Genomic DNA, 21743 nt, shown 5'->3' with positions numbered 1-21743 from the left:
GCTCCTGAAATGCACATGGATTTTACAAAAAAATGTATTAAAAACTACAGAAATTCATGATCTGATTCCGTATCAGACTGGTTGCTGTATTACAAGTCTGTGTCATTTTTAGCTTTATTCCCATTACTAGCTGCTTATGTTCAGCTCAAGGATATCACATGTCATTCTCAACTGTGTCTAATCCAGTTCAGGATTGTGGGGAGTACTGGTATACATACCTACAGTACACAGATATGTGCATAAATGTATGCTTTTTGCTATATCATTTTAAGATGTAGTTTTCATAATGCACAACAACAACATTTATTTCTATAGCACATTTTCTTACAAATGATGTAACTCAAGGGTGCTTTACAAGATGAAAAAAGAAAAGTTTGTAAAAATGAAAATATAAAAAGATTAGACAATACTAAATAACAAAGAATAAAGTAAGGTCCAATGGCCACGAGGACAGAAAAAATGAAGAAAAAAAACTCCAGAGGGCTGAATAAAAACAAAATCTGCAGGGGTTCCAAGGCCATGAGACAACCACTGGGCATTCTACCTAACATAAATGATCTCAATCAGTTCTCATGGTTTAACGGCTTCGCGTGGTATAATTAGACGATGATGACGGTCATGTGGACCTCTGGCCTTCAATCCATCAATGTAAGGACAGCATGGTGCACAAACAGTTCCAGTTGTGAACGTGTCTGGTTTTGTATTTCACACTTCTATTCCTAGATTTTAAGGTGGAAGAGGTCAGATGTGCTTCAAGTCCTTGATATGTTGAAGCCTAATAAAATTCCCAGACTTGAGTTTTTACCAACTGTATTGAAAGAAGTGAAATGTGTCATTTATAAATCATTATGAGGCATATATGAGCAGTCACTTGAGAAAGGAGAAGTATCGGAAGACTGAAAAGTTGCAAATGTGATTCCAATCATTAAAATGGATCTTGGTAGCTACAGACCAATAAGTCTTATTTGTGTGCCAAGCAAAATTATAGAATCTATAATAAGAAATAAGTTAGAAAAGTAACAGCCTGCTTGGGTTTATGAGAGGAAGACCCTGCCGAACAAATCTTCTAGATTATTTTTAACAGACAACTGGAGAAGTTGACAAATGTCGTATGACATCATTTTGTTAGACTTTCAAAAAGCCTTTGGTCCTGCAATTTAATTTTGGAACTAAAAGCTGTTGGCATCAGAGAAGACCATCAAAACAAGATCTCAAGTTGGGTTAACTGACAGAAGATAAACAGTGCAGATAAAGAGGAGAATTAAGGCACCAGTGGAGTGAGCAGCCGTCAGTGGGGTCCCTCAGAGATCTGTCCTTCAACCATTACTTTTTTCTGATTTACATCAGTGACATTGATTCTCGTGTAGTTAGTAAACTTGTGAAATTTGCAGATGACATTAAAATTGGAGCAATGGCAGGCACTAAGGAGGCAGCAAATAAAAAACAATTGAAAAGACCTGGACAAGTTCAGAACTCGGTAAACACTTGGAGAATGCAGTTTAATGTAGAAAAGTGCAAAGTGTGACATATGGACAAAAGAACATCAACTATAAATAGAAAATGGGAGACATGGTCCTAAAGGAAACAGGTTCTGAAAAGGACTTACGGGTTTATATTGACTCAACATTTTCATTGCCTAAGCAATGTTCAGAACCAATTTAAAGGGCAAATAAAATGTCAGGATACAAGTTAAAAAGTGTTGAATATAAAACAAGGGACGCTATGTTTGGACACATTAAGCACTTGTTAGAACACGTGTGGAGAGTTTCATGCAGTTCTGATCAGGACACCACTTGAAGTTGTGCAGAGGAAAGCAACCAAGTGCATCCCACAAGTTAAGGACATGTTGTATTCTGAGAGAATCAGAGAATTAAACCCGTTTAGTCTCAAGCAGAGAAGATTACAGGGGGACCTAATCCAGTTCTTCAAAATCCTCAAAGGTATTGATGAAGTAGATCCAGCAGAATTCGTTCACCTTAATGGTGAATCACGTACTTGAGGACATCAGTGGAAATTAAGGGGAAGAGAATTTGAAACTGAAGCCAGGAAGACTTCTTTACACAAGCAGTTGTGGGAATCTGAACAAGCTACAGAGACACAGAGTTGAATCAGAAACCTTGAAATCCTTAAAGAAGAATGAAGATGAGATATTGGGACACCTTAGCTATTAGCTAGAGACATGAGATTGAAAAACTAAATGGTCTCCTCTTGCTATTCACATTTTTATGTTCTTATAGCAGGTACCATAAGCCGAGGTAACAGAACTAGACAAATATGTAGAACATGGAGGAAATTGTTCTTTTTGAAATGATCATTAACAAAACCCTTTAACAATAATTCTTTGCAGTTTACCTGTTTTCGTCAGGGGGCTTGAAAATAGCTGCTGCAAAAGTTTGTTTTCAGACATCCTCAAAACCACCATAATATCGGCAGGAAGAGTGTCGCGATTTTTTTCCAGAAATCCCTCTGCATTGTATAAAACCTAAAAAATAAAGAAAACAAGCTGCACATTTTCATCACTGTAGCCATGCTTAGAGACTGCTGAGTTACTTAAAAAAAAATGTTTTTTCAGAATAACTGGAAAAAAAAAAAAAAAAATTTAACAGTAAGAGTGGTACATCCTGATGCTCAATGCCCAGTCTCCTTTTTAAATAATGAATACAGTCAAGAATATGTAGTACACTTGTAAATAAACTACTTACCTTAACCCCCAGGTAAGTTTTTCAAACTCTCTTATAGGGTCCAAATCTACCTCATGACTTGTCTTGTTTGGGATGCATATGCTACAAACGGTACCCACCCCTCTCCACTCTTCATTTCTGTGTATGACAGCCAAAAGGCACACCAGACTGTGAGGTGTGTGTGTCCTGTCCTGAAAGTTGCAGAGAACACTCCATGGACAAGATGATAAGCTAAAGCAAGGATTGTGATGGACAATATAGGATAAAACTCAGTTCTCTGGCCACAAGGTTGGCACCTCTTGAAGATGGTGGCTCTGCAGCATGCCGCTCCTTGCTTTAGGACATACTAATTATGCTTTTGTTTTAATTCCTACTCTTTTATTTATGCTATGCATGAAACAAGTCATGTAATCAGAACCGTCACATTTGCTATAGATTGGTAAAGACATGGTGGGGTCCCTCGCCGTCTAAGATATCCCTCAGTTGGATAAACAAAAATTAAGAACTTTAGTGGCAGTTCGCTCCAATATAAGAAGGTTTAGCGGCAGGTTTCATTTTGGATCTGAACTATTTTTGACTTTGATTTTTGCTTTGCCCCTGCTGTTTGCTTGCTTAATGATCTTCTGGTTTTCATCTTGTCTGACCTCAACAGTGATTTATCTTTGCATTTCTTATCTTTTGGTCTTTTACTTCAGTCACCATGATTCCCTCTTGTAACATTTCCCTGGTGACTGCTCTTTTAGTAATTCAAAGAACATCAGGGTGAAAGAGCTATCTGGGACCACCAATGTTTGGTCTGGCCCAGAAGTACTACTCAGAAAGGTAGACTTGAGACTTATCAGAGGTTCTGCTCAGTCAAACCATAACAAGGACACCCAAATCCTCTGCCAGACAAGTTAGACCTATGAAGGGCACAGTCTTTGTTTAAAATTGGGCTTGTTCTTCCCTGTTCACTATAAAGCTGAGCCTTTTCAGTTTAAGCAGAAGACGATAAAGAGGAGACCTGACTGAAATGTTTAAAATTATGAAAGGAATTAATCCAGTAGACTGAGATTGTGACTTTAAAATGAGTTCCTCAAGAACACGGGGACACAGTGGGCAAGTTGTTAAGGGTAAACTTCACACAAATATTAGGAAGCTTTTCTTCACAGAGAGAACCACAGGCAAACAGAATAAGCGGCCAAGTCATGCGACAGACAGTAGAACTGTAGGGACTATTTTGGAGGAATTAGGTGGACAGAATGGGTGAGCGTTGTTGGCCTGAATGATCTGTTCTCATCTAGATTCTTCTAATGCTGCTATTCTGCAATCCCTTCCTGAAAGTCATAACCTCCCCAATAATCCCTTTTTTTGCTGAACTACGTAAGAGTCTGACCATTAATCTGGGTACAGGTCTAGTGTGCTCAAGCAGTCACACTTTATAGTGCCATAATTAGACTGCATACATCTTAGAGTCTTTTATACTGTAGGGTGCAAAGAGTGTTTGAATCCAATGAAAAGACTGGAGAAAAACAGCATTTGAATGGAAATTATTAAAGCAATAAAACGGTTAACCCATCCTCTTCACCAATATATCTGTACAATATCAAGTTTACCTATTTAAAAGTAATTACTTTGGCAGCGATGATTCTGTGGCACCAATTAAGCAGTTGTGCACCATCTGTTGACTTTAAATGATTGCGAGAAGTCAGATGATGAAGTATTAATAAAAACAGATGCTTTTTCTGGATTTGTTTCCAATAGATGCACAACAAACAGTTGTATTATTATTATTATTATTATTGTTATTATTATTACATGAAACTGCAAAATGCAGCAGGCCAAAACCATCCAGTAATGTGATGCCAAAGGCATTATCAAAACGAGACAAAGTTAAAGACAGAAGCTCTCCAAAAAAACTACACCCTAAAAGCAGGCATGGGGTAAAAATGTTCATCTTGAAGTCGCCATCTGCATTGTAGAGAATGTCCTAATACGGTTTAATGGCTTAAGAAAATTTTAACCAGATTTTTTTGTTCTTCATTTATGTTCTTATTTTTGGTATTGTAATTGAAGTGAGTGGGTGGCATCATTAAAGTGAAAAGTGATTTACCAAGCTTGTTTTTAATTTAAGAGGAGCTGCTTTAATGAAAGCCTGTTTCACACATGACTCAGTATTTGTCAGGTGACCTATCTTATTATTAGTCCCCAGGCTCAGATTTAAGGTTCTTCGAATGTTAATAAATTAAAAGTACTACAGTTGTTTCATATACTCATTGGTAAGGAGAAGAACAAACTAAGTGTAACCAACTGACAGATATCTTTATTGACATCTTCATTATTTCCCTGAGGGGGGACAGTCATCCTCAAGTGCTTCAAAACCACCACAATACCCATGTCGAATTGTCCCTTGCTTCAATGACTAATCACCGTTTACCACTCACTCTGATAATCATGAAGTGTTTCGAGATGCTAATGTTGGGCCACTTGAAAGGTGGAATTCCCACTTCACATGACTCTCTCTAGTATTCCTAGTGCCTAAACCATGGATTCCATACCATTTACTCCTAATCTGGCCTTGTCCCATCTAGACAAAAGGAACACATGGTAAAATGTTGTTCATAGACTTCAGTTCAGTATTCAACACCATCAACCCTCAGAAGATTACAGGGAAGTTGAATCAACTACACTACCACACTTCACTATTCACCTGGAACCTGGTCTTAGTGACAGAGAGACCCCAGACAGTCCATGTCAGAAACACTTTCTTAAGCACCATCATGCTGGACTCTTGCACCCCCTAGGGCTGTGTACTCGGTCCACTTCTGTTTATTCTGCTAACCCATGAATGTGTAGCTGCCTACAGATTTAACAGCATCATTAGGTTTACTGATGACACAAAGGTAGAAGGTTTAATCAGCAATGGGGATGAGTCAGCTAACAGAAAGAAGGTACTGTATGACTGTGGCAGGTGCAAAAATCTGTCTCTTAACGTGGACAAGACAAAAAAAGATGACTGTTGAGTTTAGGAAGGCCCATGCTGCCCACACCACTCTTTACACAGGGCTCTGTGGTGGAATTGGTCAAGTCCACCAGATTCCTTGGTGTGAATCTGGCAGCTGACCTTACTTGGTCAATTAACACCACCTCCATAGCCAAGAAGACACAGCTGCATCTTCACTTTCTTTGGCAGCTAAGGAAGGCAAGACATTCTCACAACATTCTACAGGGGCACCATCAAGATTCGTTCCGATCAGCTGCATCACCATCTCATTTGGGAACTGCCATGTCTCTTCCCACAAGGTCCTTTAACAGACGGTGCACACAGCAGAGAAGATCATGGGACCCTCTCTGCCCTCCATTAAAGACACCCTTATTAAGTACCAAATCTGCAAAGCTTACAGCATTGTGGAGGACTGTTCTCAGCCCTTCCATGGTTTTTTTGCTCCACTTCCATCTGCAAGACTGTGCTGTAGCATTCAATTCAGTTCTGCCAGGTTCTACAACACATTCTACCCCTTGGATGTCCAAAGTCTGAATTCTGTGCTGCCCCACTCAACTCAGAACTGCTCCTAACAGCTTATTTATATACAGTACAATTGTTGCATTTGGTAATACTTCTTCTTTATTATTATTTTTTGTTGTTAATTATTTATTTATTACTATCTATTTCACTTTATTACCTACGAACTGTACACCACGGTTCCACCCACATAGTAGTGAAACAGGACAAACTTTAAAAAACAATAAAAAAAAATTTTAAAATGTAATTTGTATTGGGAACAATTTATATTGATAGGCTTCCTATCTGAGGGCCTCTCGATATACAGTATTTTTGGTTTTGTTACAGGGGCAAAGACATATAGGTTTCTTGGGGAACTAACCCAAGGGAAAGCAACGTAAAGCTGGCCATGCGAGAAACCCCTGCCAATTTGAGTGTCTGTCCCTGGGTCTTGTTAATTGACATTGCAAAGCAAAGCTTCGCCGGGAAGAGTAATGTCTTGAACTGACAGGGCATGTCCGCAAATGGAGGAATGGGAGGAATTAAAACCCTCTCACCAATGTCACATCCTGTGATGATTATCACCTCTATGATGTTGTTCTGAAGCTGACAGACCTGGAGACGGGTACCATTGCAAAGTTTGGGTGGGCTCAGGTTTCCTAAAAGAATAATCGGTGCTCCTGCTTTCAATGTTAAATTGTGGGGTGGCATGCCAAAGGATTAGTGGAATTTTTAAATTCTGTAGGATAATGAACTGAATCGTTCTAAAATAGTATTTACTGAAGTGTATGTCTGAGGCAGTGTGTCAAATAATCTGAGCGCCAATTCATTAATTGTATGCCTCCCCTTCCCCTTAGCCCACAGCCTCTCTCTTCACTTTGCGCTTATAAATCGCTGCCGCAAGCGAATTATGATACTTAGCGCGATGTGAGAAATTGCAAATTGTAGAAAAAAACCTGATCTAAAACCGTTAAGTAGTTCTCTCGTGAAAAGCGGACAGACATACAAACCCAACTCGAACCGAGGCTGGTGCGTGAGTGTTGACGGCCCCACCCGGCTCCCTATTCTTGAGGTCCCGACTCCCCCTCCCCTTGGCCCGCAGCCTCTCTCTTCGATTCACGCTTATAAATCGCTGCCGCAAGAGAACTATGATACTCAGCCAATGAAAGAAGTCGTAAAATCTACCGGAATGTTCTAGAAGAAAACCCGATCTAAATCCGTTAAATAGTTCTCGCGTGAAAAGCGGACAGACACACAGACAGAGAGATAGATGTTGGATTTTATTTATACAGAGATTATTTCTCTATTTATAGTATTGCATAGTACTTTACCTGTCATGCACTTGTCCTGTGTTTAAGTAACGTTATTTCATGCCACTGTACGATGCAATATGGTGTATGGATGGTATGACAGTAAAGCCACTTGATTTGATTTGATTTTTACAGTTGAGATAATTACATTTTGAATGCTAATATCTTGAGTAATAACTAAATCCAAGGCATAAGCATGAGAGTACATATCACAGTTTGTAGAAATGACACACGGTCAATATGCTCAGTCTAGACATTGTCACATGTGTGAATATCAATGTTGCCAAATAAGATGACTTTATTATAAAGGCAGGCAATGTGGTGCAGTGGTTAAGGCTTTGGACCTCAATCACCGAGGTTATGGCTTCAAATCCTGCTTCTGAGACTGTACAACCATGAGAGTAAGTTACTTCGCCTGCTTCTGCTCCAATTGAGAGAACAAAAGAAATGTAACAAATTACATCATAAAGTTTGTAAGATGCCTTGGATAAAGGCATCAGCCAAGCAATAGTAAATGAGGAATTAGTTTGCTTAAAAGTTGTAAAACTTAACAAAGAATGAAAAATGAAGGCCCTAATTGATCACATAACTCTTGATTTATATTTTATGCTTAATATCAAAACCTAAAAGTATATATTATCATTTAGACTTTTTACAAATATTCAAAGTTTATCAACCAAATTCAGTCCAGCTCTTCTTAGAATTCTAATGTTTTATTTAACAAAAGAGGTAATGCATCAGCCAAAGTCCCATTACAGGAAATGGCTTTCACATGTTTAAGGCAAATTTTGGTAAAAGAAAAACTTTGGTGTCAGAGAACGCATTGCTTCTCATATGATATTTCATCTTGTCTTACCTTTCCCGCATAATGCTGAATTCCAAAGCAAAGTTCCACTCGTTTTGGCCTCCAAAAGTACTTGTACCGCAGGTTGTCTTCAAATTTATCTGAAAGAACATAGCCATGAATATCTTTAATATATTTTTACCAGGATTTTTTTTACACACTTCTGTTGTAATATTACATGGAACAAACTGAATTACTCGACCTAATTTAATAACTTTCCTACTTAGAAGGTACAGCTTACCTACTAAAGTCTGATCTGTTGCTTGTGGAAACCGACTTTCTTCATCTAAGAGGGACAGAAGCCCCATAGGTTTCTGAAGAAACATGTCCAGGATGGGCCGATTATCCTCATATTCCACCAAGCTGGCATCGATTTCTTCATTCTGATATTCAACCTGCAAAGATTGATCATAGACAATATATTATCTGTTATTGTCATTAAGTTGATAGTATGACTTGTCTGATACAACAACAACATTTATTTATATAGCACATTTTCATACAAAAAAAATGTAGCTCAAAGTGCTTTACAAAATGAAGAATAGAAAAATAAAAGACACAGTAAGAAAATAAAATAAGTCAACATTAATTAACATAGAATAAGTAAGGTCTGATGGCCAGGGTGGACAGAAAAAACAACAAAAAACTCCAGACGGCTGGAGAAAAAAAAGAAAAACAAAATCTGCAGGGATTCCAGACCATAAGACTGCCCAGTCCCCTCTGGGCAACTAAAGTAAGATAAAGTACTGTGGTGGGTAGCACGGAAACTTGAGATTTGTTTTGGCTTGAGTCGAGTCTAGTGTGCCTACAGGATAAGCAGAAGGATAGAAAACTACATGGCTGCAGGTCAAGTCTCACCTCATGGCTGTCAATGCGACAGTGAGCATGTGATTCAGTCTGCCAGTGCTCACGCTATATGAAAAACTTGCTATTTTCTTACTGGGTTTGTTCATTTCAGAGTCAAGAATGATGAACACTTTCCAAGAAGCAGAAGGCACAAGGCAGCAACTAATCAACAAAACCCATGCCTTTATACCCAATACAAAAGCCAGAACCTCCTGTGGAAACCCAAGGAATCAAGGGAAGGTCATGCAAACTTCAAATAGTAGGCATTCAGTCTGGGAATGAGAGTTAACTTGATGAGCAACACTGTTTTCTGAAAATCTTAACAATACTGCAGGAGACCCACTTTGTCGTAGTGTTTAATGGTCAGGGCATTACTTAAAGTGACTTTTCTCACACATTTCTGATGTCCAACAGGATTTGTACTCGACTTCCACTGTTTGTCTTGAAGGTTGTAAGCAACACAGCCTGAGCAGATTATGGAAGCAAGGACATTTCCTATCATAAATGAGCAAAAGAATGTGTTGGGACACTGCTGTTCTGAGGTTCCCCACTCACCCTCTAACTCTGTGATAATTTTATCATCAAAATATGCACAACCATTAAGGCGCCAACAACGCTAAAAGCAGACTAGTATGTGTGTCACCTAACTAACAAATTCTCATATTCAAACAACAACTCAAAGCTTAAGGAGTGAATCTCAGCAACTCTGCTCCAGGGTTAATTATTCTAGACCTGTGTACCCCATGATGGGAAGGTTCCAGTAGAGTATAAAATTCATCGGTCACAGGTTGGTGCCATTGGGTTGGTGTATTGGCAGAGAAAAAGATGTGTTCACGTACTGGCGAAGTCCTGTCAATATGGTTATGAAATCTTGCCTTCTCTTCTCTTAATGATTTTCATTGGTAGGATATCAAGGCACAGCCAAACTCCGAGAGTAGCTAGTTTATCAATCTAAGGATTGAAACTCTTTTGTTTTTTGAAAGATATTATGCTCTTGAGTTTACCAGACTGCGATCTCCTGTATGAAAAGAAGTGGAGTATTAGTTCCTTCAAATCGAAGGTCATGAAAATTTCCCAGAAATCAGTGGCTTGTTCTTTTCAGGCAGGGAATGAGAGGATGCTCAATGCTCAGGATTTCAAATGCGTCAGGTTCTCCTTCATAAATGACCGTAGAAATGACTGCAGGATTAACCAATGAAGTAGTGCCGATGTTGAAAATCTGTGGATTTTACAATGAATGGGCAGGGGAGGTTTAATTGAAGGGTTAGTCCGTAGATAAAGCCTTAAATGTACAAGATAGAGTATATACGTAACTCTCGCTTTTGATCACTACTTTAGGTAAGGACAAAAAGTATGAGTACAAGCAACCAAAATACATTTAATTTGAAAGAATATCCCACCAGGTGAGACCCAGGGAGAGACCCGACATTTGCGCGATAGACATATGAGCACCGACAAAATATCGCCCATTAAAACACGCCGACAAAATCGCGAAAGTTTTATTAAATATGAATTACTAGTTTAAAGCATATATAATAATGTTTATTTTAGAAGTCAATATTTTGAGACACGGCACGCAGATAGATCACACCCTGCATATGTAGGAAGAATTGCAGCAAGACGTCTTGATAGTTGAGCGTATTTAGACTTGCTGGCTGCCTGACTGCTGGTAATTCCACTTTGTATACGATGTGTTATGCCAACCCTCGGCTGAGTTATTTGTTCGCGGCATGACATCACCAACACGTTCTCGCATGTTCCACATGGTGATAGGAAACAACGGGTTGGCTCGTCGATTGAGTCTCAATCGATCAACGTAATTGTCCTCCCAGTAATCATAAACATTCTGGAGATTGTCGGGTCTACTCTCGGTCAGTTCATCGAAAGCGGACCCAACATCTTCCAGAGGAACGAAACTCAGTTCAATTAGCATCTTTGGATACAGTTATAACCTAGCACATAATGTGTACGTAATGCGCACGTACGCGTCCCACTCTCTTGGCCTCTCTCGCGATTTTGTCGGCGCGCGTTTGTCGAAAACCAGTTAGCGAGTTTGTCAGTGCGAATATGTCTATCGCGCTTTTGTCGGTGACCCAACCCAGGGTATGCTGAAAGAATTCATTGCTGAGAATTCGGTGACCTGGTCCATCCAGCCTAACATAATGCCACCTTGACGCTCAGTGGAAAAGGTGGATCAAAAATGAACTGACAATTTTAATTTCTGTGCAGGGTTATGATTTTTTTTTTCTTGGTATTTTTGCAGTATTCCTAGTTTAAATGTATATGTCTTTGTTTTGGAAGAGGTATATTATGACAGGCTGCTTTTAATAGGGGAGGACGTGCTAATCTATTCAAACCTCTCTAATATCTACTGTATAAGAGCCATCACAACCATTACTGTGGTCTTTCTGGTTATTGTGGGGTTGCTTGGACGTTCTGACAAGTGGCACAAATCCTGACAATCCACAAAGCAAGTAAGAGTGTATGACTCACATACATGATCATCTCGATCATAGTGATAACTGTAATAGTATGTCAGGCTGATTTCCACCAATAAAGGGTTCAGAATTGCTGCAGACCTCCAGTGCTTCAACCACAGGACCTTGTGATGTCAGTCAGGAACCTGAGGCTGGAGGCATGAAGTGGAGAGATTTGGCACAAAGGCTATTGTGTATGTAAAGGCAGATATGGCAGCTGAGCATAAATACATTAGAAACAAAAAGTCTATGTCTATGACTTCAATAACAAAAGAAAATTGTGTACTCTACAGTTCACACCTAAAGCACCTGAATGGCATCACAGGGTCCTGTTACTGGAGCAGACTTAGAGGGGGTCATCCACTAGAGATCTGATGCAAGACCCTTCTTAAATTCAAACATTGCCAAATTGGAAAAATGCATTAAAACAAGTGACTGATTCTGCCAACTGAGCCAACAAGAGAGTGCTCTCTTAGAATCACTTAGAATTTTACAGTTATTGTCGTGGCATAAATAATGAGACAGACAAAAGGCAAAGGCCCATCTGAAGATGGAGGGAAAGAAAATTTTGTGCTTTCCACTTCACACCTCAAGCCCCTGAATGACGTCAGAGGGTCCTGTGATTGGAGCAATCACAGGGGCTCTACCGCTGGAGGTCTGCAGCCAGAAAAAGTCGATATACTAAAGCAAGCTAAAAACAGGCCTGACAAAATAAGAGAACTGTTTTTTTTTAATACGACACGCCTGGTGAAAATGAATATAAAGCCTTTTATAATGAATTTTATTAAAGTAGCAAAACTCTTTTATAATCCCCAGAGATTAGTTTGTTTTAATTTGTAACGAAAATTGCAGAAAACAAACAGCAAGTATTCAAATTCTCTCTTCTTATAAAGAAATGTTATTGCTAATAGTCCTAAATTATTCATTGCAGCTTAGACATCTAACAGGACATCATACTGAATTAGAGCTCAAGTGTTGCAGTCCCCTACATGTAGACAGACAGAGCAAATCTTTTCATGTTCAAATGCAGGCTGCTGCAGAGGAAATCTACAAACACCATAGTGTTCAAGGAAGGTTCTAGACGCCATAATTGTCTTTGATTGATCAAATATGACAGATGAAGCCATCAAGCGAATGCATACATAATGACATACCCGCTATATCCTAATACAGGGTCACAGGGGTCTGCTGGAGCCAATCCCAGCCAGCATAGGGCGCAAGGCAGGAACAAACCCCGGGCAGGGCGCTAGCCCACCGCAGGGCACACACACACCAAGCACACGCTAGGGACAATTTAGGATCACCAATGCACCTAACCTGCATGTCTTTAGACTGTGGGAGGAAACCCACGCAGACACGGGGAGAACAAGCAAACTCCACAAAGGGAGGGCCCGGGAAACGAACCCAGGTCTCCTAACTGCGAGGCAGCAGCGCTACCCACTGTGCCACTGTGACGCCCTTGACATACATGTTTTAAGTTAAAATATCTAATATGCAATCAATAAATATTATATGTTTAGGAAGACCAGATGCTGATTATAAGCTGGGAACACTTCAGTGCCTCTGCCCCAACTGTCACCCAATGCAGTCATAAGAAATCTTTGTCCTCACTATAGACGTGACTTAGTGGAATAACTTATGCAGACACTGAACTGGCCACGTGGTTTCACACTGAACCTTTCTAGGTACGGCGGTGCACTTTGTTTAATCACAAAGCAAGCACATCAGTTGGTATTCTGTGTTAAATTGGATCATTTATTTATTTTTATTTTTTTACTCCCAGATGGGCTTAAAGTGGAGGAGGACAAATTGACTGTTACTGCCTACACCATACTATTAGCACATAGACTTATCTTGCTTAACTAGAAGAATCCCAATCCACCTTTTATAAGTCAATGGGCAAATGATAAGAACATAAGAAATTTGATAAATGACAGGGGACCATTCAGTCCATCAATTCCATTTGTTTAGCTAATAGCTAAGCTGTCCCATATCTCCTCCAGATTCTTCTTAAAGGTTGTCAAGGTTTCTGCTTCAGCTCCATGTCTCGGTAGTTTGTTCCAGAGTCCCAGAGGAAGAAGTGCTTCCTGGCTTCAGCCCTAAATGCACTTCCCTTTAATTTCCACTAATGTCCTTGAGTATGCGATTCACCCTTAAGCTGAAATAATGTTGTTCATCTACTTTTTCAATGCCTTTAAGGAATATTAAATACTTGGATAAGGTCTCCACACAGTCTCCATCTGCCCAGATGAAACAGGTTTAATTCTCTCAGTCCATCACAGTAGGACATGTCCTTAAGTCCTGGGATGTACCAAGATGACCAGAACTGCACACAGTACTCCAGATGTGGTCTCACTTGTGCATGATACAGTTTGAGCATAACGTCCCTTGACTTAAATTCAACAGCTTTTATGACATAACCTAACATTTTATTTGCCTTTTTAATTGCTTCTGTGCATTGTTAAATTGATGAAAATGCACCCCTACATCTTTTCCAGAGGCTGTATGTACGACAGCATCCCTCATCTTCTATCGTATATTATTGGAGATTGGAACAAATCAAATTCTCACTTGGAAAAATCTGTTCAAAACATTTTTAAAATATGGCAAGATTAAATTATAAGACTAAGCATTTACAGGCATATGAAAAAGTTTGGGAATCCCTCTCAGCCTGCATAATAATTGACTCTCCTTTCAACAATAAAGATAACTGTGGTATGTCTTTCATTTCCTAGGAACATCCGAGTACTGCGGTGTTTTCTGAGCAAACATTTTTAGTGAAGCAGTATTTAGTTGTATGAAATTAAATCAAATGTGAAAAACTGGCTGTGCAATAATGTGGGTCCCCTTGTAATTCTGCTGATTTGAATGCCTGTCACTGCTCAGTGCTGATTACTTACAACACCAAATTGGTTGGATGAGCTCGTTAAGCCTTGAACTTCATAGACCGGTGTGTCCAATCATGAAAAAAGGTATTTAAGGAGGTCAATTGCAAGTTGTGCTTCCCTTTGACTCTCCTCTGAAAAGCGACAGACAGCATGGGATCCTCAAAGCAACTCTCAAAAGATCTGAAAACAAAGATTGCTCAGTCTCCTGGTTTAGGGGAAGGCTACAAAAGCGATCTCAGAGGTTTAAACTGTCAATTCAACTGTAAGGAATGGAGTCAGGAAATTGAAGGCCACAGGCACAGTTGCTGTTAAACCCAGCAGGCCTAGCAGGCCAAGAAAAATACAGGAGCGGCATATGCGCATGATTGTGAGAATGGATACAGACAACCCATAGATCACCTCCAAAGACCTGCAAAAACATCTCGCTGCAGATGGTGTGTCTGTACATCGTTCTACAATTCAGCACAATTTGCACAAAGAACATCTGTATGGCAGGGTGATGAGAGAGAAGCCCTTTCTGCACTCACACCACAAACAGAATCACTTGTTGTATGCAAATGTTCATTTAGACAAGCCAGATTCATTTTGGAACAAAGTGCTTTGGACTGATGAGACAAAAATTAAGTGATTTGGTCATAACAAAAAGCGCTTTGCATGGTGGAAGAAGAACACCACATCCTGAGAAAAACACCTGCTACCTCCTGTCAAATTTGGTGGAGTTTCCATCATGCTGTGGGGCTGTGTGGCTAGTTCAGGGACTGGGACCCTTGTTAAAGTTGAGAGTTGGATGAATTCAACCCAATATCAACAAATTCTTCAGGATAATGTTCAAGCATCAGTCACAAAGTTGAATTTACGCAGGGGTTGGATACTCCAACAAGACAATGACCCAAATCACAGTTCGAAATCTACAAAGGCATTCATGCAGAGGGAGAAGAACAATGTTCTGGAATGGCTGTCACAGTTCCCTGACTTGAATATCATCGAAAATCTATGGGATGATTTGAAGCAGGCTGTCCATGCTCGGCAGCCATCAAATTGAACTGAACTGGAGAGATTTTGTATGGAAGAATGGACAGAAATACCTCCATCCAGAATCCAGACACTCATCACAGGCTATAGGAGAACAGCGTCTAGAGGTGTCTGTTAGATTTGCAAAAGGAGGCTCAACTAAGTATTGCTGTCATATCTGCCCAAATTTATACACCGGTCTAATTTTGTTATGATGCATATTTTCTGTTAATCCAATAAACTTAATGTCACTGCTGAAATCCTACTGTTTCCATAAGGCATGTCAGGTATTAAAAGGAAGTTGCTACTTTGAAAGCTCAGCCAACGATAAACAAAAATCCAATGGATTAAGAGGGGTTCACAAACTTTTCCGTATGACTGTATAGCCAGGGTGGGGGTGGGACATTTTCCCTTCTTTTTCTAATTCTTTTTTCCCATGCTGTTAGCTCTGCTCCCTTTCTCTCAGGTGGAGGTTGAATCCTCTTTTGTTAGGTTTTGTCTCTTTTTGTTCCTGCTTTCCTTTTTAAACTGTCTGATGGTTTTGTTGTTTTTATTTCTTTTCTTTTTTTTCTAGTCTGAGTATGAAGTCGTGTTGTTTAAGCTCAACTTGATTGTATGCAATGTTATTTTCATCAAAAAAATAAAAACATTTTTCTGCCTCATTTCTATAGGTTTGATGCTCTGAATGGGGATTTTCAAGGCTGAAGATCAAAACCAGAATACTTAGAAAAGTTTTTTTTTAGTGATCACAGTGTACAGCAAAATGAATTTTGCAATCCGCCAACTCAGATAAGGAACTAACCTTTCCGAGGGACTTTTAACCCCACGGTCAGAGGTTGTGAACTCTGAAGGCACACCCTCTACAAATGTAGGCACGACCCTAATAACAGAAACACACATTCACGGCAACCATTACTAAAGTAAATGGCAGCAAACATGGTAAAAATAAATTAACAAAATAAACAGTAAGTTTTAAATGAACAAAGTAATGATATAAGTATTTTCTACAGCTTCAAAAAGGTCTGTTTCAAATGTCTAACCTCTAAAAATGATTAAGGGAAAGGTGAAATTTTTTTTTTTTTTTATTTTACAAATCGACCCAATATAACATCCAAAGCTGAGAACCGGTCAAATATAGTTTAATTGTGAAGGCTGGGAACACGGCTAGCCAATGCACTTGATATCTAGGCAGCTTACTCTAACCCCCTATGCAATCGGCAAAAGGTCACCTCATATGAAAAACTCCAACTCTTAAACTGAGAATGACCATCTTTGAATCTCCAACTTAGAGAGAACATTTTTTAATTCTGCTTTTGGAAATTATATCAAAGTGGTCAGATATGCTGTTAGTAACTGCTTTTAATATAAAATTTTAGCATTTAAAGTTAGTGGTTGCTTCCATCGAGGTGGGTTTGCTTCTGTTTTTTGTTGCGATTGTTGGTTTGACATGCGTAATGAGTGGCCTACCATGTTTAATGTGACAAGTTCAATAATTTATAAGATGTCTTGTGCTGAATGAGTACCTTTGTAGCTCAGGGTGTATATAAATGAGTGACTAATAACTCCTTTAAAGTGAACGTCTTTTATAATTTCATGTTTTTTGTGTGTAGCGTGTACAGGGTGGGCCATTTATATGGATACACCTTAATACAATGGGAATGGTTGGTGATATTCATAACTTCCTGTTTGTGGCACATTAGTATATGTGAGGGAAACTTTTCAAGATGGGTGGTGACCATGGTGGCCATTTTGAAGTCGGCCATTTTGGATCCAACTTTTGTTTTATCAATAGGAAGAGGGTCATGTGACACATCAAACTTATTGGGAATTTCACAAGAAAAACAATGGTGTGCTTGATTTTAACGTAACTTTATTCTTTCATGAGTTATTTACAAGTTTCTGACCGCTTGTAAAATGTGTTCAATGTGCTGCCCATTGTGTTGGATTGTCAATGCAACCCTCTTCTCCCACTCTTCACACACTGATAGCAACACCAGGGAGAAATGCTAGCACAGGCTTCCAGTATTCGTAGTTTCAGGTGCTGCACATCTCGTATCTTCACAGCATAGACAATTGCCTTCAGATGACCCCAAAGATAAAAGTCTAAGGGCGTCAGATCGGGAGACCTTGGGGGCCATTCAACTGGCCCCACGACGACCAATCCACTTTCCAGGAAACTGTTCATCTAGGAATGCTCGGACCTGACACCCATAATGTGGTGGTGCACCATCTTGCTGGAAAAACTCAGGAAATGTGCCAGCTTCAGTGCATAAAGAGGGAAACACATCATCATGTAGCAATTTCGCATATCCAGTGGCCTTGAGGTTTCCATTGATGAAGAATGGCCCCACTATCTTTGTACCCCATATACCACACCATACCATCAAGTTTTTGTTCCAACAGTCTTGGAGGGATCTATCCAATGTGGGTTAGTGTCAGACCAATAGCGGTGGTTTTGTTTGTTAACTTCACCATTCACATAAAAGTTTGCCTCATCACTGAACAAAATCTTCTGCATAAACTGAGGGTCCTGTTCCAATTTTGTTTTGCCCATTCTGCAAATTCAGTGCGCCGATCTGGGTCATCCTCATTGAGATGCTGCAGTAGCTGGAGTTTGTAAGGGTGCCATTTGTGAGTAGCTAATATCCGCCGAAGGGATGTTCGACTAATGCCACTCTCCAGTGACATGCGGCGAGTGCTACACTGTGGGCTCTTGCTGAATGAAGCTAGGACAGCCACTGATGTTTCTTCATTAGTGACAGTTTTCATGCGTCCACATTTTGGCAAATCCAACACTGAACCAGTTTCATGAAACTTAGCAAGCAGTTTGCTAACTGTAGCATGGGAGATGGGTGGTCTCGTAGGGTGTCTTGCATTGAAATCTGCTGCAATGACCCGGTTACTGCGTTCACCAGACATCAACACAATTTCTATCCGCTCCTCACGTGTTAACCTCTGCGACATGTCAATGGCTGTACACAAGGAGAAACTTGTAAATAACTTATGAAAGAATAAAGTTACGTTAAAACCAAGCACACCATTGTTTTTCTTGTGAAATTCCCAATAAGTTTGATGTGTCAAATGACCCTCTTCCTATTGAAAAAACAAAAGTTGGATCCAAAATGGCCGACTTCAAAATGGCCACCATGGTCACCACCCATCTTGAAAAGTTTCCCCCCTCACATATACTAATGTGCCACAAACAGGAAGTTAATATCACCAACCATTCCCATTTTATTAAGGTGTATCCATATAAATGGCCCACCCTGTAGTTACAAATTCAGTATAACACAATATATGTTTATCTGGGTGACACTAAAGTACGGCTGCTAATGCTGCTGTTTCATCGGTGCAGAATCCCGAGTTTGAGTTATGGCTTGGTTATGGTCAGTGTGGAGTTTGCATCTTTTTTCCTTTCAATGCTGTGGATTTTTTCCAAGGTACCCTTGTCTTCCTCTCCGATCGCAAAGGAGTCTGTGTTAGTTTGATTACTTGTACTTTGGCTCTATTTGAGTAAGCATTAAAGAGTTTTGAATGAGGATTTTTGTTGAAAATGAATGTAAGCAGACAAAGACACGCAAGCAGAATCACAAACTCCTATGATGAATAATTTTACTGAATATACTATTTACTCACTGATATCTGATGCTTAAATTACTAATTTAAAACAATTACAAAGAAAACCTCTACTAAAAAGTAAGAATGAATCAGAAATATAACACATTAGAACAGATCAATTTCTGTTAACTAATCACAGATAAAATATGGTATAATGAAATATTATCGATGCCTATTTCAAAGCCAAAAGATGAATAAATCATTTATTCAAATGATTTAATGTACGAGGAGGAGTCAAGCTAAAGTTAGAAAATGGCATTCATCAGAAAGTGGAATGAACCTTAACACAACTGATCAATGTCGTCTCCATTCTTCTCAATGCACTTGTGCCACCTGCCTGGTAGCGCCAGCAGAATAAAAGATTTTGTCTCGTCCTCGACAGCACTCTTGCACCGATTTCTTCACATCGTCATCTGTTATGAATTGTTGACCACCCAGATGTTTTTTTAGCGGTCCAAAAAGGTGGAAATCATACAGTGCCAAATCTGGACGATGTGGCCATACCTTAAACTTCAGTTTCTCCAGACGAGCCTTGGTGTTCTTAGCCATATGCGTGTCATTGTCCTGCAGCAAAAGGACTCCTCGAGACAGACAGCAGTCCCCGCCGTTTGGATCGAATAGCAGGCTTCACATCGGTCTCCAGTAAGTCACAGTAACTTGACTAGTGACTGGAGTACCCCTTGCTCAATATGTAGCGTTCGACAATAACTCAAGTGCATGAGTGGTGGCATGACGAGACAAAACCTTTTACTCTGCTAGAATCCTGGCACTGCCTGGCAGTTGGCACAAGTGCATTGAGAGGAGTGGAAACGACATTGAGAAATGACATTATCGGTTTTGTTAAAGTTTGTTTCATTTCCTAATAAATCCCACTGTCTAACTTTAGCTTGACTCCCCCCTCGTTCATATAATCATTTAATTAAATGATTTATTCATCTTTTGGCTTTGAACCTAGGCATCGATAATACTGTATTGCATTTTACCATATTTTATCTGTGATCTATTCTAATGTGTTATATTTCTGCTTCATCTTATTTAAATTAAACAAAATAGCAAGCACATGTACTCCAGCAGTGTCAGTAAAGCATGAAGTCAGCATCTACTGCAGGAGTGTGAATGTCTTCAGGTTAACCAGTTTTGATTTTAAATTGGCCAAGTATTTCAGGTTGCACTCTCAGCCTTGCACCCTGTGCTGGCTGGGATTGGCTCCAGCAGACCCCCATGACCCTGTGTTAGGATGTAGCGGGGTGGATAATGACTAACTAACTGACCGACTCTCCGCCATTTTCATGCTAATTTTCACATAAACGCACATGGGGATGTATTGCATAGTTCAGCACTGACCCTAAAATGTTATACACGTGCCATATTGCACACCCTCAAACAAAGAATCATACTAGGAACCTGTTTGATTGGATCGTTGCTGTGTGAGGAAGGGTCAAAAATATAAAGGAGCATAGATAAGAATGTCATAAGTTTAAGAAATGCATTTATAACAGAATTGACAGTGATCTAAATCAGTGGTTCGCTACTTTTCTGATCTCACAACCCACTTTTTCATATCGTAGACGATAGTCAGAGGGTGAAGGGGGATGATGGGGCGTGTACTTAAGATCACCCTTTTGCGAATTGAAGATAATCATTAGTGCAGATGTCTTGTACCCTTTGGTGAACTGAGCACTGAGTGTAAACAGATCACTTGGGATACACACTGCAACCCAGTTCACAACCCACTACCCAGCGATCGAGAAACACTGATCTAAATCAAGAGCAATCTGCTCCAAAACAATTTACTCCAAGTCAAAATGGAAAGAGCCAAAAACATTTTCCCACGCTAATTAATCATTCCTGGGTTTGTTTCTTCAAAACAATCTTGTTTAAAATGAGAAGCCTGTTAATTTTTAAACATTGCATTGATTGATCAGCATTTTTACAACCAAATAGAGCTCAAAGTACAAAAGAGAAGTCTCAAAAGTGGACACTTTGGCTGCTATTTTTTTTTTGCTTGGGCTAAGCTTAAATCAATTGCACCTATTTTGCTTTTTCAGAATATTAGAGCTTCTTTTGTTGGCATAATATCAACTAAACTGGGTCGGGAGCATCAGTGTGAAGTCATGGAGGTAAGGATGCAGGCGTCAACACTGGGAAAGATGCAGTTCTTAACAGTCTCCCTACTTTCGCCCACAGCCCTGAGGACAAAATCCACTAATGTCACCTTTGGCTTAGCCTCAAAGAACGTGAGATAGATAGATAGATAGATAGATAGATAGATAGATAGATAGATAGATAGATAGATAGATAGATACGATAGATACGATAGATAGGATAGATAGGATAGATAGGATAGATAGGATAGATAGATAAGGCACTATATGATAGATAGATAGATAGATAGATAGATAGATAGATAGATAGATAGATAGATAGATAGATAGATAGATATTCACAAACAGGAGAAAGAACACCATGGGGCACTGCAACAGAAGGAGCCTTTAGAAGCCCGAGCAGAGAGGCACTAAAGAACGCATAACGTCTGTGATAAATGGACTGACTGAATTTTTATTTTCTGTTCTCCAGCTCTTTGCTT

General features: G+C 39.6%; 1 protein-coding gene across 1 annotated transcript in view; it reads right to left on the bottom strand.

The window, feature by feature from the left end:
• The window catches only part of myo3b (myosin IIIB), a 524448-nt gene that overhangs the window by 295346 nt on the left and 207359 nt on the right, over positions 1–21743 (bottom strand). The window contains exons 14-16 of the mRNA XM_039757595.1: positions 8558–8711; positions 8329–8417; positions 2353–2482 (exon numbers count right to left, since the gene is read on the bottom strand). Coding sequence (XP_039613529.1) covers positions 2353–2482; positions 8329–8417; positions 8558–8711 — 373 coding nt within the window. The remainder of the gene's footprint in view (positions 1–2352; positions 2483–8328; positions 8418–8557; positions 8712–21743) is intronic.

Source organism: Polypterus senegalus, chromosome 6 (assembly GCF_016835505.1).
Source record: "Polypterus senegalus isolate Bchr_013 chromosome 6, ASM1683550v1, whole genome shotgun sequence".
Classification (NCBI taxonomy): domain Eukaryota; kingdom Metazoa; phylum Chordata; class Cladistia; order Polypteriformes; family Polypteridae; genus Polypterus; species Polypterus senegalus.
This window is presented reverse-complemented; position numbering and strand designations above follow the sequence as displayed.